Below are 24,687 nucleotides of genomic sequence, written 5' to 3' on the forward strand. Positions count from 1 at the left end.
CCAAAAATTGGGCATATTTGGAACTGAAATTTTGTGACAATACATGTTTGAAGTCTTTTGACTTCAAACAATAGGGAAAATGAGAAAATTCCCTTTCTACGATACATAAGAAACTGAAATTTAGAATTGGTTTAGGAATAAGGGACTTCTATTCATGGATTACTATCCCTTTATTCATGATTTGTAACAAAACACCACCTTAACTTAGCATAACTCAAAACATGGTTAACATCCCGTCACATGATATCTTATCCATATTTTCCTATTCCAACTTGGAGTTGTAATAAGAGAGGGACTTAACCATAAAAGCAAAGAACACGGATATTTTCCTAAAAGGATCTGGGACATTTTTGATATTTGGCCTTTATCTCTCTTTATCCATATTGAACCAAATTAAACAAAACATGAATAAGAATAACTCACACAAACTTAAGTAGCAGAAACAACCAACTCAGATATGCACAACTAGTTTGGAAGTCTACAATCTCTCTCAAAGATATGCGGGATACATCTTAATCTCTAAAGTGAAAAAAATACATCAGCCATTTACACCAGGAAATCTGCAGTTTTCCGGATCTATATACCAGTTGCATTGGAAGTGAATGGATCAGTTCGTTAGCTCATGAGGAATATATCTTTATGGGCCCATCTCATTGTCTTCCAACGAAAACTCTGGCTGGCGAAAAATGAAGGTACTGATAATGAAAAGAATTGTAACAAAGTTAGCCTGCTCCACTATGGCAGCCTAAAAGTTCAAGGTTGGTTACCAATGTAACATGATTTGGAGTACAGGACATCTTACAAGTTTCATTATCAGCCTTTTTTGCGGCATATTGTCATTCCATCCCCAATAGGCACCTGCTAGTTTATTACAGAGTGATTACAAAAGATACAGTGAACTAGTAAAGTAACCCAAGACAATAAAATCCGAGAACAAAAGAAGACATTTTCCAAGAGAGAGAGAGAGAGAGAGTCAGACTAGAAAATTTTATGTAAACTTTGAGAAAAGTTTTAACACTTGTTGAGCCATTGATTGTGGCTCGGTATTGTGGAAAGCTAATCCAATGAGATGAAGTGCATGATCTTATTTCACCTTTAGGATGAGATAATCTGAAGGTGCATTCAATGACTGTAGACGTGTTCAATATTTTTCGAAAGATTTTGTAACACCGAGAAATTAAAAAACAAAATCGCCGACGGACGAGCCAACCTGCCCCCCACCGTCCTCTCTTTCTTCTTCTTCTTCTTCTTCTTCTTCTTCTTCTTCTTCTTCTTCTTCTTCTTCTTCTCCTTCCGTGCACGCCACTACTGCCACCCTCCCCTATTTCCCCTCCACCCCACCATCTCTCTCCTTCTCTTGTGCTGTCGACGTCAGAGCCGACGAAGCCAAGCCTTAGAACCCTCTCAATAAGCCCCTAAACCCCTCCCCTTCGTCGTCATCAGAGTCCTCGGCGGCCGACGACTTCATGTCTAACCGCCCGGTCCAAGAGCTTCGGTGGATGGGGGACCTTCATGGCCGCCGGCAATGGAGTGTGCCTCACCGCCTCATCGGCCACCCAAGCCACGGGGCAAGCTGCTCCCGCTCCCCCATAGACAGGGAGGACGAACAACGGCTCCACCGCAAGCTCGGGCTACGCCCCGTCGCCGTCGAGCTCAAGTCCACCTCCTCTCTTTTTCTTTTTCCTTTTCTTATCGCCTTCCGGCCGCCGTACCTTTACATGGCATCGTGGGTGCGCTACCGCCACCATTGGCCTCGGTGGTGGCTGCGCCTCCCTCTTCTGTCTCCTTCCCTTGGAAGGAGATGAGGGAGGAGGGTGGGGAGGTTTAACAAACCCCCCTCCCACACACTTCATGGTGGGCTACGGTCTGACCGCAACCCACAAACCAGGGTTCTTGGTGGGCTGACTGCAACCCACCAACCAAGTCCTTGGTGGGCTGCGATTAGACAGTAGCTCACCACATCTAATCCCTTGTGGGCTACAGTTGGACTGCAACCCACCAAGGCCCTTCTTGCCCTGCTGAGTTGGGCTTGAGCCTAACCCCAACACCCCACCTATGCACCAGCCTAGGCCCAGTGGGTTATTTGGACCCTATAAGCCCCATTTCCTTATCCTCACCTTATTAATTAGCCTAACCACTCCCCTAAAGACAAATTCTTATTACCTAAATAATGTGAATTTTATGATGATATAGAACTCAACCCTAGGGGACCCTTGACTCATGTGATATGCCTAAACCTAAATTCTCTAATAAAGTTTAATATTATATTAATTCACTAACTTTATGTATGGTTTTACTTGTGTGAATTGTTAGGATCGACACCATACGAGGAGAATTTTGGGATCCGAAGGAGCCGGCTAGTTGAGGGGAATTAGAGTACTGTGGAGATCTCTAGGCAAGTAGAGTTTATATGAATTTAGAACAATGTAGTTGCTGCTATTATACTTTTCATGATGTTATAAGAATGATATCATGCATTTAGTAATAACTATTATGTATCCCAATATGCGCAGTTGTTGATAGTATACTTTTCATGATGTTATAGGAATGTTAATATTAACACATGCATTTAGTGTAACTATTATATATTCTAGTATATGCAGTTGTTGATAGTATACTCTTTATGATGTTATAAGAATGTTAATATTAACACATGCATTAGTGTAACTATGATCTACATGTATCCTAGTATGAGACACTCTTGCATAAACATCTGTAGTAAATATAGAATGTAATGACCATGATGACTATGACATGACTTATACATCAAAGACACTGCACCAATTCCACTTATCATTAGTAGTCATGTTATGACTAGGCAGTGCCCTCTACTCACTCAGTCCGAGGTTAAGGGTAGAGTGTATCATATATGACTTATACTATTAGCGGTCTACACCTAAGATCATTAGCCTAAGTGACATTTAGGTAATTACACTGCATGGTCAAAACTAGATTATGATGATAGCAAAAACATGATTGTGAGGCGGAGATATTTCTCTAGTGGTACCTGACGACGCAGGGTCATGGCATTCACTGATGAGCTGAGGGCTCTTGACTATTCCACTGAGAGCGATTGTGATTTAGAGATAGTGAGATATAGGCCTACGACCGGGGTCCTTAGTTTGATAAACACAAACAATCGATCACAAGCAGCGTCGCCATGCATATTTGGGTGACATTACCGTTAGATGTGTATATATTCCCCCCTCGATATATGAGACGATGGGTGGTTATATGATGGATAACTTCTGGAGAATATTTAAATTATGTGGTAAATGGTTCGGTGAGCTATGATAAATCATGATTAATACCTTGGTGAGCATGTGATGACTAACCCTCCTTGACTTACATGAATATGAGAAAAACTACTCTTTTTACTCCTAAGCATAACATATAATGCTGTAATTGAGATTTGTATGAATAAGAGATTGTATCAAACTTTATATACTTGTATAGACTTATCTTGATATGATTAGGAATTAGCATGTTCAAGGACAGTACCATGTAGTCTATATCGTTTGCATTGATTTAGTAACTCATTTAAATAAGCTTATTCTATTTTAGCAACTATAGGCATGTATTGAAATATGCACCTGTGATTTCATTATTATAAATTATATGGATTCTACTAATCGGGCTGTGTGCTCACCACCTCTTGGTGACATCATTTCAGAGTTAGGGGAAGCAGGTGCGGGTAGCAAGGAGTAGCCGCCTTTACTTCATTTAGAGTTATTTCTGTTAATTGTATTGAACCCCTGCGAGGGTGTTATGATTGGAGTTATATTTTGGATGTGTATCTTTGAAGGCTTATTGTGGCCTATGGAACTTATATCCGGACTCATATTTTGCTTGAGATCATTTATGGTATAAACCTATATTTCTATGTGTCTTGTAAAAACATATTACTGACAGGTCACGTGATGCACCGCGTGGGAGGATTTACCCACGCGGTATACACATGTATATGACATTTGGCATACTTGTGAATTGAGAACTAAACTGCATTGAACTTACCAGGAATGCCGTTTAGACATGCTCGGTTTATGCGTGCGACTGTTCGTGGACGGGCCCCAGCCCCCGTTGACGAACCGACTGCCGGTACTTTAGCCAACATCGAGGCCCTTGGGCAGCTTGTCATGCAGCAGGAGAGGCTCATTGAAGAATTGGTTCGGGAGCGCACGACAGCTGTGTCTAGGATGCACATACCGAGGGAGCCGTCAGAGCAGGTTGCTCCAGCCGAGCAGACTAGGGGTGGGTCCGCTTGGTCACTGAACCGTTTCATGCAGCTCAACCCCCTTTTGTTCAGTGGCACGACTGACCCTATGGAAGCGAATAGGTGGATAGTGGATGTGAGGAAGATCTTGACTGCTTTTGAATGCTCAGAGAACCGTCAGGTGACCTTTGCCACTTTCCTTATGTGCGGAAAGGTAGAAGAGTGGTGGAGGGCCACTGAGCGTATGATGTCAAATCACCTTGCTGGGGAGTACATTACTTGGAAAGCATTTTTAGATTCTTATGATAAAAAATATTTTCCTACATCCCTACGTTTCGAGCTAACGAGGGAATTTACCCAACTGAGATAGAAAAATATAACAGTGGCACAGTATGAGGACAAGTTTTAAGGCCCTATCCCGTTTTGCCCCAGAGTTATACCTGATGATGCTGCTAGAGTTGACCAATTCAAGATAGGCCTTCGGATCGAGATCCGCAAGTAGGTGAATATGGTGAAGAATTTAACCTACGCAGAGCTGGTAGAGAATGCGGGGATAGCTAAGAGGCATTTACTGGAGGAGCGCTCGCAGCATCAAGAGCGAGTAGCTAGACGCACTCGCCGCTTTGATGGGCGTCTGCGTGGAGGTCATTCTAGTGGGACCTTCCTGTGACCGAGGTGTCATCTCTATGCTGGTGGTGCAGTCTCTAGTGCTACCCTGAGTAAACCTACCTCTCAGGGTTCAAGAGGGCCTGGTAAGGCTTCACTTTCTGTAAGTGGTGGGAGGTCGGCAGTAGTTTCGAGCAGAACTGGCAGTAGTGGTTTTGCATGACCATCTACTTCTGAGGGTAGGACTTTTTATGTTTGCGGGAAGAAGGGTCATATATTTCGTGACTGCTTTAGTGCTCGTATTACCTGCTTCCAGTGTGGAGAGTCTGGGCATATTCGCATGCAATGTCCCTTGTTGGTCAAAGCGCTAGTCACTCCTGCCACACCATCTATATCTAGAGAATCAGGAGCCAGTACTGCTGTGAGTAGGGGTCGCGATGGCGTGCGATCGGGGCCTTTTAGTAGAGGGCGGGGTGGGCGTATTGGCTGAGTTTTAACCATGACCCTGCAGGATGCTGAAGCGTCCAATGAGGTGGCCACAGGTAATAGAGTATATTAATCATGTTATTTAAGTTTTACGTATGTTCTACTTACACATGATATTATGTCCTTCCTAACCCCATGCAAATTTGCATGATGTGAAAAATGCATTTTTCTATTTTAGTTAAAATTTATATACGCAATGGGAGGTACTATGACCTTATTTGCACACACAACCAGGATTTTGCTTGACCCTGGGGCTACCCACTCTTTTATTTCTACGTCCTTTCTAGAATATGTGGATGTGGCGCCGGGACTTCTTATTAAGCCCTTGGTCATAGGCACCCCACTTGGTGATTTTCTGAAAATTTGCCATGTTTATCGATCTTGCACCCTAACATTTGGCAAGTGGAATTTTAAGGCGGACCTCCTACCTCTTGAGATGCATAACTTTGATCTAATTTTTTGGAATGGACTGGTTATCTGCTTACCATGCCAGTATTAACTACTACAGCAAAGAGGTTATCTTATAGCTTAATGATAGCATGGAGTGTCGATTGTGTAAGGATCGACGGGTAGACCATTTGTAGTTGGTGACAATCATGTCCATTGAGTCTTCCGGGACCCAAACCCTGACTGACTTGCTAGTAGTATGGGAGTTTACGGATGTTTTCTTGAAGGACATCAAGGGGCTTCCTCCAGACAGGGGAGTTGAGTTCACCATCGACCTGGTTCTAAGAGCAGGACCGGTGTAACACCCGTTTAAAAAAAAAAAAAAAAAAAAAAAAAAAAAAAAAAAAAAAAAAAAAAAAATTTAGCGCACGCGCCATGCGCGTGCACCCTAACCGCAGCGCACGCGCTTGGCGCGTGCGCCGCTGACTCCTTCTTCCCCCACCTCTCGCAGTTAGTTGTGAGAGGTGGGAGAGAAGAGCGCCGGAGTGGAGTAACTCCACTCCGATGCTCTCTCCCCTCTCCTCTATTTAATCCCTTTCCCCCTAAGGTTCTCTTCTTTTGGCGGAATCTCCCCATCTTCATTGTTTCTCTACTCTCCTTTTCTCTCCCGAGCCACCGAGGTCTTCGTCGCGGGCAACGAGTCACCGGAACGCCGGCAGCCAACCAAAACCCTCTCTCTTCGACCGTCAGGTCAGCCTTCAGTCCCTTTCTAGTTTAATTTGAAAATAGTTTAGTAAGCATGCGTATTTAGGATTTTATTTTTAGTTTACCTTCACCGGGAAATTCGTCGACCGGCGACCTCGGGTCGACAACTCACTGGTTTGGGAAGCTTCCCGGTCTCTTCCCCTAGCTGTAGGTACCCAAATTGGGTACCCACGGGGCGCGTGGGAGGCGATGACATGTCGCCTCCCACCGTCAGAATTCTTTGGCACTAGCGGCCACCACCGGCAGTGGTGGCCTCGCTCATCAATTTCGGCTGACCCACCTCTTCACTTGGAAGAGTTGGGTATCCGAGGAGGGGGCTTCGAGCCCATCTTGCACTAGGTTGAGAACCCCATGGCCGCCGGCCATGGAGTCCCTCAACTCTCACCTCCGACCGCACTAGCCGGAGGTTCTTTCCACTTCTGCGCCCAAGTCGACATAGGGAGTTGCTGCTGGAGCCGGGGGGAGGAGGGGGCTGCCGGTGACGGGGAACGCCGGCAGCAAGACCCCTCTCCTCTGTTTCTCTTTCCCTGTCGAGGAGACGAGGAGAGGGTGGGGGGTTGGGTCCCCCACCGCTCTCTCTCTCTTTCCCTTTGGGCTGTGGCATGGGCTGCGTTGCAGCCCAAGTCCATAGTCCCTTTTGTTTCTAAAGGTCTCGGTGGACTGGGCTCTGGAGTCCAGTCCACCCCCTCCCTTAGCTTCTGGTGGGCTGCGGGAGGCCCCGCAGCCCATCTCCTTATTTATTGTCGGACTGGGCTCTGGAGCCCAGTCCACTATCTCCCCCTGCCTGACTGGGCTCTTGAGCCCAGTCCATTACCTCTGGTCCAGTGGGCTGCAGGTGGGTCTACAGCCCACTCTCTCCCTCTCACCCCCACTTAACTTGCTGGGCCTTGGGCTCAACCCAACCTTTAACATTTTTTCTTTAACCCTAGTCTAATTAATTTTGAGTCTGTTATTTTCTTAAATTCTGATAGCTGCCCAATTTGTAATTATTATAATTTCTCAATCATGTTATTAATAAAATTAGGGATTTTTGCAAGATCAAAATAATATTGAATTTATTAGTCTTCTCTATTATCTTCACATTTACAATGCGAACCACTCTAATGACCATTATTATAGTAATTAGGACAAATAATATCTCGGACCTAGAAAATCAAACTTAATATACACAACAAGACGGTTAGTTTATAAGTCCATTAACTTTATGTTTATTTATAAATTATTAGATTCAGCATTGTGCGGGAAGGATCTTGAAATTCAGGGAGAGCCGACTGATTAGGAGAGTAAGACAAATTCCAAAAATACCCCAGGCGAGTAGAATTTTATAATAGTCTTTAAAAATGCATGCTTATGTCATATCTTACCTGTGATAGTTAAATACCGTTTTCTTATGAAACTTATATGACATCACATATTTGCATTTAATTACATGTCAGTTCTTACTTGTATTATTTATCACTTAATGCACATGTATGATAGACTCTATGATTGTTTATAATATCTGTTGTTGTGATGATTATGTTAGATAAATATTAGAAGTCATGGCACCACGTGCACGTATCACTATTAGTCAAGTCCCAATTAGGCAGTGCCCTTTTACCTACTCAACCCGGGGTTAGGGGTAGAGTGTATATTATATAGTATCATATTAGCGGCCTACACCTGAGGTCGGTAGCAGGTGGAGCATTCAGGTGATTACACTGCCATAGTTGGAGACTTGACTAGTATGATATTAGAAAAGATGATTGAGAGGAAGGGATTGTAGTTCTAGCGGTACCCGAGGACGTAGGGTCAGGGCGTCTATTGAGCTGTGTGCTCTTACCAGCCGTATGTGATGATTTCGCTCTGTGCGATAATTACTAGAACGGTGTTGATGGGCCTACGACTGGGGTCCTTAATCTGATGGCCACAAACAACCGGTCATATGCAGCGTCGCCAGGCATATATGGGCGATAATACCGCTAGTTGACTAGTCCTCCTCGATTTTTATGATGCTATGTGAGATATGTTATTGTGACTTGACTCCTGTGTGGATTTCTATGTAAAATAAGCTATAATGATGAAAGCTATTAAAAGTCATAATGTACATTTTTCCTGACATGTTATGAGTTGCATTTTTACTTATCATGTAATATTCTTAGATTATTATTAGATTTTACTTGCTGGGCCCCGTGCTCACCGCCATTTTTGGTGGAAATATTTCAGAGATGATTATAGAGGATACGGACATCGAGGAGTAGCAGATTCATTCCTTAATTTTAGCATTGTTTATTCTATCATTTCAGTTGGACTTAGCCCCTGCGAGGGTATTATGTTTTAGCAAATTTGTGATGGACTTGTATTCCTAGAGGCTTGTTGAGGCCTGTGATATTATAATTCAGGATTATTTGTTGGATTATTATGGTATTTCTTGACTTATTCAGATACTTGGTGAGATTATTTCACTGACCGATCACGTGGGAATCACGTGGACATGCTCCACGTGAAGAACACGTGAATTTTTGGAAGTGGGTGTTTCAACCGGTCTCCAAGGCACCTTACCGTATGGCTCTAAAGGAAATGGAAGAACTTATAGAGCAGATTGATGATTTGCTAAGTAAGGGACTCATCCGGCCTAGCTTATTCCCTTGGGACGCTCTAGTCCTATTAGTGAAAAACAAGGATGGTACCCTTCGTGTAACACCCCAATTCACAAAAAAAAAAAAAAAAAAAAAATTTGACTGACGCACGCGCCGACCCTGCCACCCCCCTGTCCTCTCTTCTCCTCTTCTTCCCCTTCCCTTGCCGTGCACGCTACCCTCCTCCCACCTCTATTAACCTCCACCTTCCCCTCCCCGACCGTGCCATTTCCTCCACCTCGCTACCTCTCTCCCTCTCTCGTGGTTGCTAACGCCGAAGCCGACGAAACCTCGGAGCCGTCGAGCCTGCCGACCAACCCCCCCTCGGTAAGCCTCCTACCCCTGCCATTATTTTCAGTAGTGTAACCTCCCCCTCCCTCGCCATCGTCGAAGTCCTCGGCGGCCAATGACCTTGCGTCTAGCCGCCGATCCGAGAGGCCCCGGTGGAGGGAGAGAAGCCCTCTCTGGGCTTCGGGCCCTCGTTGAGGAGAGGAGGCACCTCCATGGCCACTGGCCATGGAGCGCAGCCCGTCGCCATCGGCCCTCCTCCTCCCATCTTTCCTTTTCTTTTCCCCCTTACTTACTCGCCGGCCTCGTGCTGCGCCGCCCGTAGCCCCGGAACCCCGTGGACCTCCTCTCTCCGCCTCGATCTCCTTCCCTCGGGAGGAGATGGTGTGGGAAGGTGGGGGTTAAACAAACCCCCACCCATCCCCCCTTAGTGGGCTGCAGACCGCAGCCCACCAGCTCGGTTTTGGTGGGTAGCAGACCGCAGCCCACCAGCTCGGTTGTGGTGGGCTGTGGTTGGACTGCAGCCCACAGCAAGCCTTGGTGGGCTGTGGTTGGACCCCCAGCCCACCTCTTGCAACCTAGTACCAAGGCCCTCTTGCCTATTGGGTTGGGTTTGAGCCTAATCCAATACCTCTAGCCTAGCCCATTTGGGGCCATTTGGACCCTATAACCCTGTTTACCTATTTCCACCTGATTTAATTAGCCTAACCCCCCGTAATGACAATTTAGTATCATGTGAATTTTAGGATAACATAGGACTCGCCATAGGAGACCTTGACTCATGTATTTGCCAAACATAAATGCTCTAGTAAGATAATTAATTCTATTAGTTCGCAAATCTTACGTATGGCTTACTTGTGTGAATTAATAAGATTGACACCGCGTGAGGAGGATTTTGAGATTTCGAAGGAGCCGGCTAGCTGACGAGATTTAGCATACTGTGGAGACCCCCCAGGCGAGTAGAGTTATACAATCTAGAATAATGTAGTTACAGTCATGACACTATAGGAATTGTCGGTATTAATACATGCATTTAGTGTACCATGTGGATCTTTACATACGCAGTTATTAATAATTTGCTCATCATGATATTATGAGATTGTTAATGTAGCATAAGCATTAGTGTGATGATGCTCTGCATGTATCCTGTATGATATACCCTTGCATATATATCTATTGTGAATATAGAATGTAACGATCATGATAACTATGACCTGCTTTATACAATCATAGACACTGCACCACTTCCACCTATCATTAGTAGTCGAATTCTGACTAGGCAATACCCTTACTCACTTAGCCCAGGGTAGAGTGTATTTATATGATTATACTATTAGCGGCTTACACCTGAGGTCGGGAGCCTGTGTGGCATTCAGGTAGTTATAATGCATAGTCAGGACTAGGATATGATGATAGAAGAACATGATTGTGAAGCGGGGATATAACTCTAGCAGTACCCGACGATGCAGGGTTAGGGCGTCTGTTGATGAGCCGAGGGCTCCCGATTCTCCCGCTGAGGGTGGTGATGATTTAGAGAGAGTGAGATATGGGCTTACGATCGGGGTCCTTAGTCTGATGGCTACAGATGATCCTTAGTCTGATGGCTACAGATGGTCCTTAGTCTGATGGCCACAGACAACCAGTCACATGTAGTGTCGTCATACACGTGTAGGTGGCATTACCGCTAGATGTGTATATATCCCCCCTTGATGTATTAGATAATGGATGATTATGTGATGGATGATTGTTTCTTGAGAGTATTTACCCTGTGTGGTGAATAGCTCGGTGAGCGATGATGAGTATGATTAATGCTTTGGTAGGCATAAGATGACTATACGGCTCTTTTATTGCTATACATAACATATAAACACTATGATTGAGATGTGTACGAGTAAGAGATTGTATCAAGCTTTATATCTACGTGGACTTATCGTGATACGTTTAGGAACTAGCATGTTCCAGGATAGTGATTAGTAATCTCTATCAATTGCATTGATAGTAATTTATGGTAAGTCATTTCAACAACCATATTGTTATTGTTAGCAAATATAGGCATACATTGGATATACACATATGATTTCATTATTTTAGATTGTATGGATCCTACTCGCTAGGCTGTAAGCTCACCACCTCGTGGTGGCATTATTTCAGAGTTAGGGGACGCAGGTGCGGGTAGCGAGGAATAGCTACCTTTCTTTTTCAATATGTCTTTTAGTTGTTTTAAGCTCCTGCGAGGACGTTATGATTGATGATGTATTTTGGACTTTAGTATTGTATTTTGGATGTATATTTGGAAGGCTTGTTATGGCCTGTGGAACTTGTATCCGGACTCTTATAGTTGAGTTTAATTATGGTGAATTTGTGCTGTTGTGTGCCTTGTGAAATCCTCGTACTGACAGATCATGTGATGCACCGCGTGGGCGGATTTACCCACGCGGTTTACACGTGTATTTAGAGGTTTGGGTGTTTCACTTCGCCTTTGCATTGATTATCAACAATTGAACCAGCTGACTGTGAAGAACAAATACCCCTTGCCTTGCATTGAGGACCTTTTTGATCAATTGCGTGGGGTGCGAGTCTTCTCTAAGATTGATCTGAGATTTGGGTATCATCAATTGAGGATTAGGGAAGCGGATGTCCCAAAAACTACTTTCTGTCCTCCTCGCCTACGGGGGAGCGAGAGCAACTCGCCCCGCGGCCAGGGTGGCCGACGGGGCCGCAAAGCACACTCCATGGCCAGCGGTCATGGAGGTTCCCCTTCCTCCTCCATTAAAAGCCCGAAGCCCAGCTAAGGGGGTTTCTCCGCCCCCTCGTCCACCGAAGCTCTTCGACCGGCCACTAGACGCGAAGTTGTCGGCCGTTGAGGACTCTGATGACAGCGAGGGGGAAGGGGTCGATTTGTCGGAATGTAACAAGGAGTAGGGGCTTACTGAGGGGGTCGTACGGCTTGGCTTCGTTGGATCCAGGTCCGGGGCTTCGTTGGCAACACGAGAGAAGGATAAGGAGAGAGAGATGGTGGGGTAGAGGGAAATTAAGGAGTGGGGAGTGGTTGGTGGCGTGCACGGCAGAGGAAGAAGAAAAAGGAAGAGAGGACGGTGGCAGGCTGGGACGCACGCACGTGTTGCGTGGGCGATTTTTTTTATATATATATTTTAGGGTGTTACAACTAACCCCAACAACAAGAAATTTCGCCCTCGAAATTACCCACCTAAGTCGAAAAATAAATGAGGGTAAATAGACTAAATCTTCTCCTCGGGCTCCCATGTAGCTTCCTCTACACTATGGTGCCGCCAAAGAACCTTGATCAAAAGTACGGCTCTTCTTCGAAGCGTCTTCACACATTTGTCAATGATCTGCACTGGTTGCTCCTCATAGAACAAGTCCTTCCTCAGCTGGATAAGTTTTTCTCTCAAGACATGTGATGGGTCATATAGATACTTTCTCAACACTGACACATGAAACACGTTATAAATCTGAGACAGCTCCGGAGAGGCAAATCTACCCGGTAAGTAACCGGTCTTATCCGTGCCAAGATCTCATAAGGGCCTATATATCGAGGGCTCAGCTTGCCCTTCCTCCCAAATCGAACTACCCCCTTCCACGGCGAGACCTTGAGGAAAACTTTATCCCCGATATGAAATTCCAGATCTCGACGTCGATAATCAGCATAGCTCTTCTGTTGACTTTGAATAGCCCGCAAATGTTCTCGCACCTTTCACACCTTATCTACGGTCTCCTGAATCAGCTCTGAGCTCTCTATCTTTCGTTCTCCCACTTCGTCCCAACTGATAGGTGTCTGACATTTCCGTCCATATAAAACTTCATAGGGGGGTATCCCAATGCTAGAGTGATGATTATAATTGTAGGCAAACTCAACCAGTGGAAGGTGTCGGTCCCAACCGAATCCGAAATCTGCAACCGAAGCACGTAGCATGTCCTTTATAGTCTGGATCGTCCGCTCCAACTGACCGTCGGTCTAAGGATGATAGACAGTGCTAAATTGCAGTTTGGTACCCAGTGACTTAGCAAAATGATGCCACAGCCTATAGGTGAACTTGAGGTCTCGGTCGGAATTTATGAAAATTGGTGCCCCATAGCGGGCAAAGATCTCATACCGAAATAAAGTGGCTCGATGATCCATAGAATCAGTGGTACTAACTGGGAGGAAGTGAGCTGACTTTGGTCAATCGATCCACGATTACCCATATAGTCCTTTTTCTTCAAAGTCTTCGGCAGGCCCACCACAAAGTCTATAGTAATATGCTCTCACTTCCACTCAGGAATGGGTAAGGGTCTGAGTGTCCCAACAGGCCTCTAATGTTCAATCTTGACCTGCTGACAAATCAAGCATCGAGATACAAATTCTGCAATGCTTTTCTTTAGTCCCGGCCACCTAAAGTATCTTCGGACATCATGGTACATCTTCATCTCCCCAGGATGCACACTGTAAGAGGTCTGGTGAGCTTCCTCCAAAATCTTCCGACGAAGTTCTGATACGAATTGGATCAAATCGGATCACATCTCACATCAAAAGGAGATTGCTCAATGGATTGAGTCTAATTATCTTATTTGGTTATTTTGTTTAGTTAGAGTCTTAGTAGGTTAAGATTTTATTTAATTAGCTAAACTTTTCAGGAAATATATTCGTAGAATATTCTACACATATACAAATAATATTAAACCAGTTGGATAAGGTTGCCAACCTCGAGATCTACAACTTTGATATTCATGACATTTCTAGATTCGGAATCTATCTGTGACAAAACGAAAGCTTAATCCGAAAGGTAATCGGAGAAGATAAGGAATACTGGTTTAGCTGGTTTGTTAGGGTTTCATATTGTTTTAGGACTTGTTGGCTAGCCTCTATAAATATGTGGATGGCAGTCAACTTCATTATGGAATTAGATTATTAATTTCTTGTCTCCTATCTTCTCACTAGACTTCTCCCTCCTCCCTCTTCACCATGCTTCCACATCTACCATTGGCAAGGTTTCTCCTCGCTTCTAATCTCCCTCGTCTGTCGAGTCACCCCTCTTCTTTGGGATCTCGACCACTTCGTTCCCCTCGTCTACTTCCCTTAATCACTTCCACAATTCACCCTCATCTTCATACCCATCCATAACCCTAACATCCACTCCACCCGTCACCACCACCATCACCCACGTTATTCTGTGTTTTCGTCCCTGCTATAATTCGAATCTACAAAAGGCATAAATACGAAAGTTGTAGATTAGGAAGTTATGAATCTAACCCAATTAGTTTCGTAATTTTCTGACTACCGGAGAATATCTGACGAATATTTTCCTACGGTTGCGCGGACTGATTCCTGTAATAAATTCAGATCTTAAAGGAATCTTAGCGTAGCCTATCTTTGGTTCCAGATCTCATTAATTTGGTATCAGAGCCCATCAAGTTCGCCCACATCAGGTACATAGAATCTATCTCTAAACTTCAGGATTCCTATTCCATCAAGGCAAAAACCCTTTTACCTGAGTCTTGAACTTATTGGAGGACTTGCAGTAAATATGGGTCTTCTGCCTGTACAACTCTGATCTTCTCCGCTAGAGTCGGCCTTACAGTTAACTAGGCAAGTAGTCCAGCACCCACATCTTTATCTATGATATGCATGTCCATCTTCTGCAAATCTCACAAGATGCCCTGCTGCTGAGTAATCAAACTAGCCAAATTTTTCATTGACTTCCTACTCAAGGCGTCAACCACCAAATTTGCCTTTCTAAGGTGATAGCTAATAGTGCAGTCATAATCATTCACCAGCTCAAGCCACCTGCATTGTCTCATGTTCAACTCCCTCTAGGTGAATAAGTTTTTCAAACTCTTGTGGTCAGTGAAAATCTCGCACTTCTCCCCGTAGAGATAATGTCTTCAAATCTTCAAAGCAAACACTACCGCTGCTAGCTCCAGGTCATGGGTAGGATAGTTTCGCTCATGGTTCTTGAGCTACCGAGATGCATAAGTGACAACTCCGCCCAAACCCGAGTGTGAAGCATCGCAGTTAGACTTGGTAGCCCCCTCCACTACGAGGAACTATAAGGATAGGTGTAGACGTAAGTCTCCTCTTCAGCTCTTGGAAGCTCTCCTCACAATCAGCTGTCCATACAAAACACTGATCCTTTCGGGTCAGCCTAGTAAAGGGACTGGCAATTTTTGAAAACCCTTCTACTAAACGCCGGTAATAACCGGCCAAACCCAGGAAACTATGGACCTCCGAGATGATACTCGGCTGCCTCCAATTGAGAACGGTTGTGATCTTGGATTGATCAACCCGAATGCCCTCTCCTGAGACCACATGCCCAAGAAACACCACTTCCTCTAGCCAAAATTCACACTTGGAGAACTTAGCAAATAATTTTTCTCTCCTTAGTACCTGTAGTACCAACCGAAGATGCTCTTCATGCTCCTACTCCGAGGCCGAATAGATTAAGATATCATCAATGAAGATCACTACGAACCGATCCAAGAAAGGGCGAAAGACTCGGTTCATCAAGTCCATGAAGATAGCCGGTGCATTGGTCAAGCCAAAAGGCATGACCAGGAACTCATACAACCCGTACCGAGTACGGAAAGCGATTTTTGGGACATCCGCTTTCTTAATCCTCAATTGATGATACCCAGATCTCAGATCAATCTTAGAGAAGACTCGCGCCCACCGCAATTGATCAAAAAAGTCCTCAATGCGAGGCAAGGGGTATTTGTTCTTCATAGTCAACTGGTTCAATTGCCAATAATCAATGCAAAGGCAAAGGGTACCATCCTTCTTTTCCACAAACAGGACTAGAGCGCCTCAAGGGGATGAGCTAGGTCGGATGAGTCCCTTACTTAGCAAGTCATCAATCTGCTATGTGAGTTCTTCTATTTCCTTCGGAGCCATACGGCAAAGTGCCTTAGAGATCGGTCCTGCCCCCGGGACCAGGTTGATGGTAAACTCAACTCCCCTATCTGGAGGAAGCCCCTGGATGTCCTCTGGAAAAACATTCAAAAACTCTCGTACTACTGGCAAGTCAGTCAGGGTTTAGGTCCCTGAAGACTCAATAAACATGATTGCCACCAACTGCGACCGATCTACTTGTCGATCCTTACACAATCGACACTCCATGCCATCATTAAGCTATAAGATAACCTCCTTGCTGTAGCAGTTAATACTGGCATGGTAGGCGACTAACCAATCCATCCCCAAAATTAGATCAAAGTCATGCATCTCAATAGATAGGGAGATAGGAGGTCCACGTTAAAATCCCACTCGCCAAATGTCAAGGTGCAAAATCGATAAACATGGCGAAGTTCTAGAAAGTCACAAGTGGGGTGGCTATGACCAAGGGCTTAATAAGAGGTCCCAGCGCCACATCCGCATATTTTAGAAAGGACGTAGAAATAAAAGAGTGGGTGGCCCTAGAGTCAAACAAAATCCTAGCGGTGTGTACAAATAAGGTCATAATACCTGCCATTACGTATATAAGTTTTAACTACAACAGAAAAATGCAATTTTCACATTATGCAAATTTGCACAAGGTCAAGAAGGAGGGCCTAATATCATACGTAAAACTTAAATAACATGATTAATTTATTCTGTTACCTATGGCCATCTCATTGGACGATTTAGTATCCTGCAGGGTCATCGTGAAAACTCGGCCGATACATTTGCCCCACCCTCTGCTAGAAGGCCCCAATCACGCACCACCGCAACCCGTACTCGCAGCAGTACTGGCTCCCAATGCTCTAGATATAGATGATGTGGCAGGAGTGACTGGCTCTTTGACCAAGAGGGGACACTGCGTATAGACATGCCCAGACTCTCTACACTAGAAGTAGGTAATGCGAGCACTAAAGCAATCACGAGATATGTGACCCTTCTTGCCGTAAGCATAAAAGGTCCTACCCTCAGGGGTAGACGACCGTGCAAAATCACCACTGCCGGAATTGCTCAAAACTGCTGTCGACCCCCCACCACTAATAGAAGGTCGAGCCTTACTAGGCTCGCCTGAACCTAGAGGGCTAGGTCTAATCAGGGTAGCACTAGAGCCTGCACCACCAGTATTGGGATGACACCTCGCTCGCAGGAAGGTCCCACCAAAATAACCTCCAAGCGGACGCCTATCAAAGTGGCCAGTATGTCCAACTACTCGCTCCTGACGCTGCAAGCACTCCTCTAGTAAGTCCCTCTCAGGTATCCCCGAATTCTCCACCAGCTCCGCATAGGTCAGATTCTTCACCATATTCACCTGATTGTGGATCTCGATCCGGAGGCCCATCTTGAACTGGTCAGCCCTAGCAGCATCATGTATGACACTGGGGTAAAAATGGGATAGGGTGTTAGACCTGTCCTTATACTGTGCCACTGTCATATTTTCCTATCTCAACTAGATAAATTCTCTCGTCAGCTCGAAATGCAGGGATGCAAGGAAATATTTCTGATCAAAAGAATCCGAAAACGCATTCCAAGTGATGTACTCCCCAGCAAGGCGATCCAACATCATACGCTCAGTGGCCCTCCACCACTTTTTCGCCTCTCCGCAGAGAAATAAAGTCGCAAAGATCACCTGACGACTCTCTGGGCACTCAAAAGCAGTCAAGATCTTCCTCACATCCACTATCCACCTATTTACCTCCATTGGGTCCGTTGTGCCACTGAACAAAGGAGGATTGAGCTGCATGAAACGACGGTTTAGTGACCAGGTGGACCCACCTCCGGTCAACTCGGCTAGAGCAATGAAACACCCAAACCTCCAAATACACGTGTAAACCGTGTGGGTAAATCCTCCCACGCGGTGCATCACATGACCTGTCAGTACAATGATTTCACAAGGCACACAACAGCACAATTTCACTATAAATAAACTCAACTAAAAGAGTCCGGATACAAGTTCCACAGGCCACAACAAGCCTTCCAAATATACATCCAAAATACTATGCTAAAGCCCAAAAATACAACGTCATCATCACACCCTCGCAGGGGCTTAATACAACTAACATACGTACTGAAAAGGAAAAGCAGCTAGTCCTCACTACCCGCACCTGCGTCCCCTAGCTCTAAAATAATACCGCCACGAGGGGTGAGCTTACAGCCCAGCGAGTAGGATCCATACAATCTAAAATAATGACATCACATGTGTATATCCAATGTATGCCTATATTTGCTAATGATAACGATATGTTTATTTAAATGGCTTACCACAATTTACTAAGTCAATGCAATTGATAAAGATTACTAATCACTATCCTGGAACATGCTAGTTCCTAAACGTATCATGATAAGTTCACACAGATAATAAGCTTGATACAATCTCTTATTCGTACACATCTCAATCATAGGTTTTACATGTTTATGCATAGCAATAAAATAGCAGTTTAGTTATCTCAGGCCTATCAAAGCATTAACCATACTTATCATCGCTCACCGAGCTATTCACCACACAGGGTGAATACTCTTAAGAAACAATCATCCATCATCTCATACATCGAGGGGGGATATATACACCTCTAGCGGTAATGTCACCTACACGTGTATGGCGACACTACATGTGACCGGTTGTCTGTGGCCATCAGACTAAGGACCCCAGTCGTAAGTCCGTATCTCACTCTCTCTAAATCATCACCGCTCTCAGCGAGAGAATCAGGAGCCCTTGGCTCATCCACAGACGCCCTAACCCTGCGTCGTCAGGTACCGTTAGAGTTATATCCCCGCCTCACAATCATATTCTTCTATCATCATAATCTAGTCCTAACTATGCAGTATAACTACCTGAATGCCACATAGGCTTCCCGACCTCAGGTGTAGGCCGCTAATAGTATAGTTATATAAGGTACACTCTACCCTTAACCCTGGGCTGAGTGAGTAAGGGTACTACATAGTCAGAATTCGACTACTAATAATAGGTGGAAGTGGTGCAGTGTCTGAGTGTATAAAGCATGTTATAGTCATCATGATCATTACATTCTATATTCACAGCAATCATACATCTATGCAATAGTATACCATACAGGGCACATGTAAAACATTATCACACTAATGTTTGTGCTACATTAATAATCTCATAATGATATGATGAGCAAGTTATCAATAACCACATATGCAAGGATATAACATGTGTACTAACTGCATGCATTAATACTGACATTTCCTACAGTGTCATGACAGGTATAATGACTGTAATTATGTTATTCTAGATTTGTATAACTCTACTCGCCTGGGGGGGTCTCCACAGTATGGTAAAACTCGTCAGCTAGCCGGCTCCTCTGGAAGCCCAAAATCCTCCTCACGCGGTGTCAATCCTATTAATTCACGCAAGTAAGCCATACGTAAGATTAGCGAACTAATAGAATTAATTATCTTATTAGCGCATTTATGGTTGGCAATTACATGAGTCAAGGGTCTCCTAGGGCGAGTTTTATGTTATCCTAAAATTCACATGATACTAAATTATCATTACGAGGGATCAGGCTAATTAAATCAGGTGCAAAAGATAAACGGGATTACAGGGTCCAAATGGCCCCAAATGGGCTAGGCTAGAGGCAATGGGTAGGCTCAAACCCAACCCAAAAGCAAATAAGGCCTTGGTGGGCTCGGGGGCCCGACAGCCCACCAAGGTTGGAATAGTGGGCTGCAGACTGCAGCCCACCCAACAATGGGTTAATGGGCTGCAGCCTGCAGCCCACCCAACAATGGGCTAATGGGCTGCAGCCTGCAGCCCACCCGGATCCAAGGCCAGGTGGGCTGCGGCCTGCAGCCCACCCAGACCGGGCTGGTGGGCTGCGGTCTGCAGCCCACCCGAGTCTAGGTGGGCTGCAGCCCACCCAGACCGAGCTGGTGGGCTGCGGTCTGCAGCCCACCCCAAACCAGATTAGTGGGCTACAGACCACTGCAGCCCACTAAGGAGGAAATGGGTGGGGGTTTTAACCCCCACCCCTCCACCCCATCTCCTCCCGATGGAAGGAGGTCGAGGCGGAGAGAGAGAGGTCCACGAGGTTGCGGGACTACGGCGGCGCGGCACAAGGCCGGCTGCGCAGCGCGAGGCCGATGACACGGCCACGAAGCCGGCGGCGCAGTGTGAGGCCGGCGGTGGCCACGAGACCGACGGGTAAGTGAAAGGGGAAAAAAAAGAAAGAAAAAAGAAAGAGGGAGGAGGAGGGCCGACAGCGAGGGGGTTATGGTACAGAGTTAATGGCAAGAGGGGGAGGCTTACCAAAAAAGAGGGGTTGGTCGGCAAGCTCGAACGCTCTCGGTCCGGGCTTCGGCGGCTCCGCGGCTGTCGGCAACCACGAGAGAGAGGGAGAGAGGCAAAGCAGTGGAGGAGGAGAAATGGGGGGGAAAATCTAGGTGTCTGCGGTGATGGGAAGGGGATAAGAAGAAGAGAGATGGCGTGCACGGCAAGGGAAGGGGAAGAAGAAGAAGAGGAGGAGGGGGGCAGAGTGGCAGGGCTGACGCACGTGCGTCAGTCAGAGGGGAATTTTTTTTTTTTTTTTAATTTGGGGTGTTACAAGCAACCTACTCTGACGGTTCCCTCGATATGTGCATTCTAGACACAACTGTCGTGCGCTCCCAAACTAATTTTTCAATGAGTCTCTCCTGCTGTCTGACAAGCTGTCCAAGGGCCTCAATGCTGGCTGAAGTACCGGCAACCGATTCGTCAACGAGGGCTGAAGCTCATCCACGAACAGTGGCACACACAGACCGAGCACGTCTAGGCGGCATTCTTGGTAAGTTCAACGCAGTTTAGTTCTTAATTCACAAGTATGTCAAATATCGTACATGTCCTTGATGTTCATTTATTCCTAGTTAATTATTATTATTATTACTTTCCTATGCATATGGACAATATCTTGGAAGACTTGCCGGATTTATGGTGAACCTCGGCTCTGATACTAAGTTGAAACACCCAAACCTCCAAATACACGTTTATACCACGTGGGTAAATCCCCCCACGCGATGCATCACGTAACCTGTCAGTAATATGTTTCCACAAGGCACATAGAAATATAGGTTCATGCCATAAATGATCTTAAGCAAATATGAGTCCGGATACAAGTTCCACAGGCCACAACAAGCCTTCAAAGATACACATCCAAAATACAACTCCAATCATAACACCCTTGCAGGAGCTCAATACAACTAATAGAAATAACCCTAACTGAAATAAAGACAGCTCTCCTCGCTACCCGCACCTGCTTCCCCTAGCTCTGAAAAAATGCTACCAAGAGGTGGTGAGCACACAGCCCAGCGAGTTGAATTCATATAATCTATAACAATGAAATCATAGGTGCATATTCCAATGCATATCTATAGTTGCTAACAATAGAATAAGCTTATTTAAATGACTTACAATGAGTTACTAAATCAATGCAACCGATAAAGACTACACGGTACTATCCTTGAACATGCCAACTCCTAATCATATCAGGATAAGTCTACACAAGTATAAAACTTGATGCAATCTCGTATTCATACAAATCTTAATCATAGCATTTACATATTATGCTTAGAAGTAAAAAAGAATAGTTTTTCTCGTATTCACGCAAGTCAAGGAGGTTTAGTCATTACATGCTCACCAAGGCATTAATCATGTTTTATTGTAACTCACCGAGCCATTTACTATATAATGTAGATATTCTCCAAAAATTATCCATCACATAACCATCCATTATCTCATACATCGAGAAGGAATATATACACATCTAGCGGTAATATCAACCAAACATGCATGGCGACACTACGTGTGACTGATTGCCTGTGGCCATCAGACTAAGGACTTAAGTTGTAGGCCCATATCTCACTATCTCTAAATTATTACCGCCATCGGCGGGATAGTCAAAGAGCCCTCAGCTCATTAGTGAACGCCCTAACCCTACATAGTCGGGTACCACTAGAGATATATCTTCGCCTCACAATCATGTTCTTACTATCATCATAATCTAGTTATAACTATGTAGTATAATTACCTGAATGCTACTTAGGCTAACGACCTCAGGTGTAGGCCGCTAATAATATAAGTCATATATGATACACTCTAAACGAGTAGGAGACACTGCTTAGTCAGAATCCGGCTATTAATGATAGGTGGAAGTGATGCAGTGTCTATGGGTGTTTAAGTCATATCATAGTCATCATAGTCATTATATTCTATATTCACTACCGATATTTATATAAGAGTTTCCCATACCAGGATATATGTAGATCATAGTTACACTAATGTATGTGCTAACATTAACATTCTCATAACATCATGATGAGTTTACTATCAATAACTGCACATGTCAAAATATATCATAGTACACTAAATGCATGTGTTAATACTAACATTCCTACAATATCATGGAAGGTATAATAGCAGCAACTACATTATTTTAGACTTGTATAAACTCTACTAGCCTGAGGATCTCCATAGTACTCTATTTTCCCTTAACTAGCCGGCTCCTCCGGAATCCCAAAATCCTCCTCGCGTAGTGTCGATCCTATCAATTTACGTAAGTAAAGCCATACGTAAGATTAGCAAATTAATAGAATTAATTATCTTATTAGAGAATTTAAATTTAGGCATATCACATGAGTCACCCTAGGGTGAGTTCCATGCCATCCTAAAATTCACACTATTTAGGTGATAAGAATTTGTCTTTAGGGGAGTAGTTAGGCTAATTAATCAGGTGGGGATAGGGAAATCGGGCTATAGGGTTCAAATAACCCCATTGGACCTAGGCTGGTGCATAGGTGGGTGTTGGGTTGGGCTCGAGCCCAACCTAACAGGGCAAGTGAGGCCTTAGTGGGCTGCAGTCCAACTGCAACCCACAAGGTTAGCTGTGGGCTGCGGTCACCCACCAAGGGCCCGGCTCACCAAGCACCAAGAAGTGGGTGAGGGGTTTTGCTTAAACCCCCACCCCCTCTCACCATCTCCCCCCAAGCAGGAAAGGAGACAGAGGAAGGAGACGCGGCCACCACGAGGCCGACGGTGCTGGCAGTGCAGCCACGAGGTTGGGAGATAGTAAGAAAAAAGGGAAAGACAAAAAGGGGAGGAGGGCTCGATGGCGGCAAGGCGTAGCCTGAGCCCACGTGGAGCCACTGTCCATCCTCCCCGCCTACGGGGGAGCGAGAGCAACTTGCCCCGCGGTTGGGGTGGCCAACGGGACGACGAGGCACACTCCATGGCCGATGGCTATGGAGGTTCCCCTTCCGCCGAGGACTCCGATGACGACGAGGGAGGGGTTGATTTGTCGGAATTTAACGGAGAGTAAGGGCTTACCGAGGGGGTCGTATGACTTGGCTTCGTCGGCTCCGGCGTCGACAACACGAGAGAAGGAGAGGGAGAGAGATGGTGGGGTGGAGAGAAATAGAGTAGGGAGTGGCTGGTGGCGTGCACTACAGGGGAAGAAGGAAGAGAGGACGGTGGCAGGTTGGGATGCACGCACGCGCTACGTGGGCGATTTCCTTTTTTTTATATTTCAAGGTGTTACACACCCTTCCCTATTTCCCCTCCACCCCACCATCTCTCTCTCCTCTCGTGCTGCCGACGTCGGAGCCGACGAAGCCCCCGACCCGGAGCCGACGAAGCCAAGCCTTAGAACCCTCTCAATAAGCCCCTAAACCCCTCGTTAAATTTTGGTAATCAACCCCTCCCCCTCACCATCATAAGAGTCCTTAGCGGCCGACAACTTCGCGTATAACCGCTCGGTTCGAGAGCTTCGGTGAAGGGGGGACCTTCATGGCCGCTGGCTATGGAGTGCGCCCCGTTGGCCACCCAAGCCGCGGGGCGAGCTGCTCCTGCTCCCCCGTAAACGGGGAAGATAGACAGCGGCTCCACCGCGGGCTCGGGCTACACCCTACCGCCGTCAAGCTCAAGTCCTCTCTCTTTCCTTTTCTTACCGCCTTCCGGCTACCGTACCTTTACCTGGCCTCGTGGCTATGCTGCCGCCACCATCGGCCTCAGTGGTGGCCACGCCTCCCTTCTTTGTCTCCTTCCCTTGGAAGGAGATGAGGGAGGAGGGTGGGGGGGTTAAACAAAATCCCCCCACCTACTTCATGGTGGGGCCGCGATCAGACCGTAGCCCAACAACCAAGTCCTTGGTGGGCTACGGTTGGATCGCAGCCCACCACATCTAATCCCTTATGGGACTGCAGCCCACCAAGGCCTCTCTTGCCCTGCTGAGTTGGGCTCGAACCCAACCCTAACACCCCACCTATGCACTAGCCTAGGCCCAATGGGGTTATTTGGACCCAATAAGCCCCATTTCACTATCCTCACTTTATTAATTAGCCTAACCACTCTCTAAAGATAAATTCTTATTACATAAATAGTATGAATTTTATAATGATATGGAACT

General features: G+C 45.6%; 1 protein-coding gene across 6 annotated transcripts in view; it reads right to left on the reverse strand.

Annotated features, from left to right (window-relative positions):
* Window positions 1–344: 344 nt before the first annotated feature.
* The window catches only part of LOC140771397 (uncharacterized), a 45,104-nt gene continuing 20,761 nt past the window's right edge, over window positions 345–24,687 (reverse strand). For 2 of the 6 annotated variants that reach the window (XM_073112923.1, XM_073112919.1), the window contains one exon: window positions 22,730–22,827. In XM_073112923.1, the coding sequence (XP_072969024.1) occupies window positions 22,765–22,827 (63 nt within the window). In that variant the 3' untranslated portion in view covers window positions 22,730–22,764. Of the gene's footprint in view, window positions 696–802; window positions 859–19,565; window positions 19,651–21,439; window positions 21,556–22,729; window positions 22,828–24,687 lie in introns of those variants that run through there. The other 4 variants (XR_012106157.1, XM_073112921.1, XM_073112920.1 and 1 more) reach the window with 4 other exon arrangements.

The sequence above is a fragment of the Typha angustifolia genome, chromosome 11, assembly GCF_048772165.1.
Source record: "Typha angustifolia cultivar Huaian chromosome 11, ASM4877216v1, whole genome shotgun sequence".
Lineage (NCBI taxonomy): Eukaryota > Viridiplantae > Streptophyta > Magnoliopsida > Poales > Typhaceae > Typha > Typha angustifolia.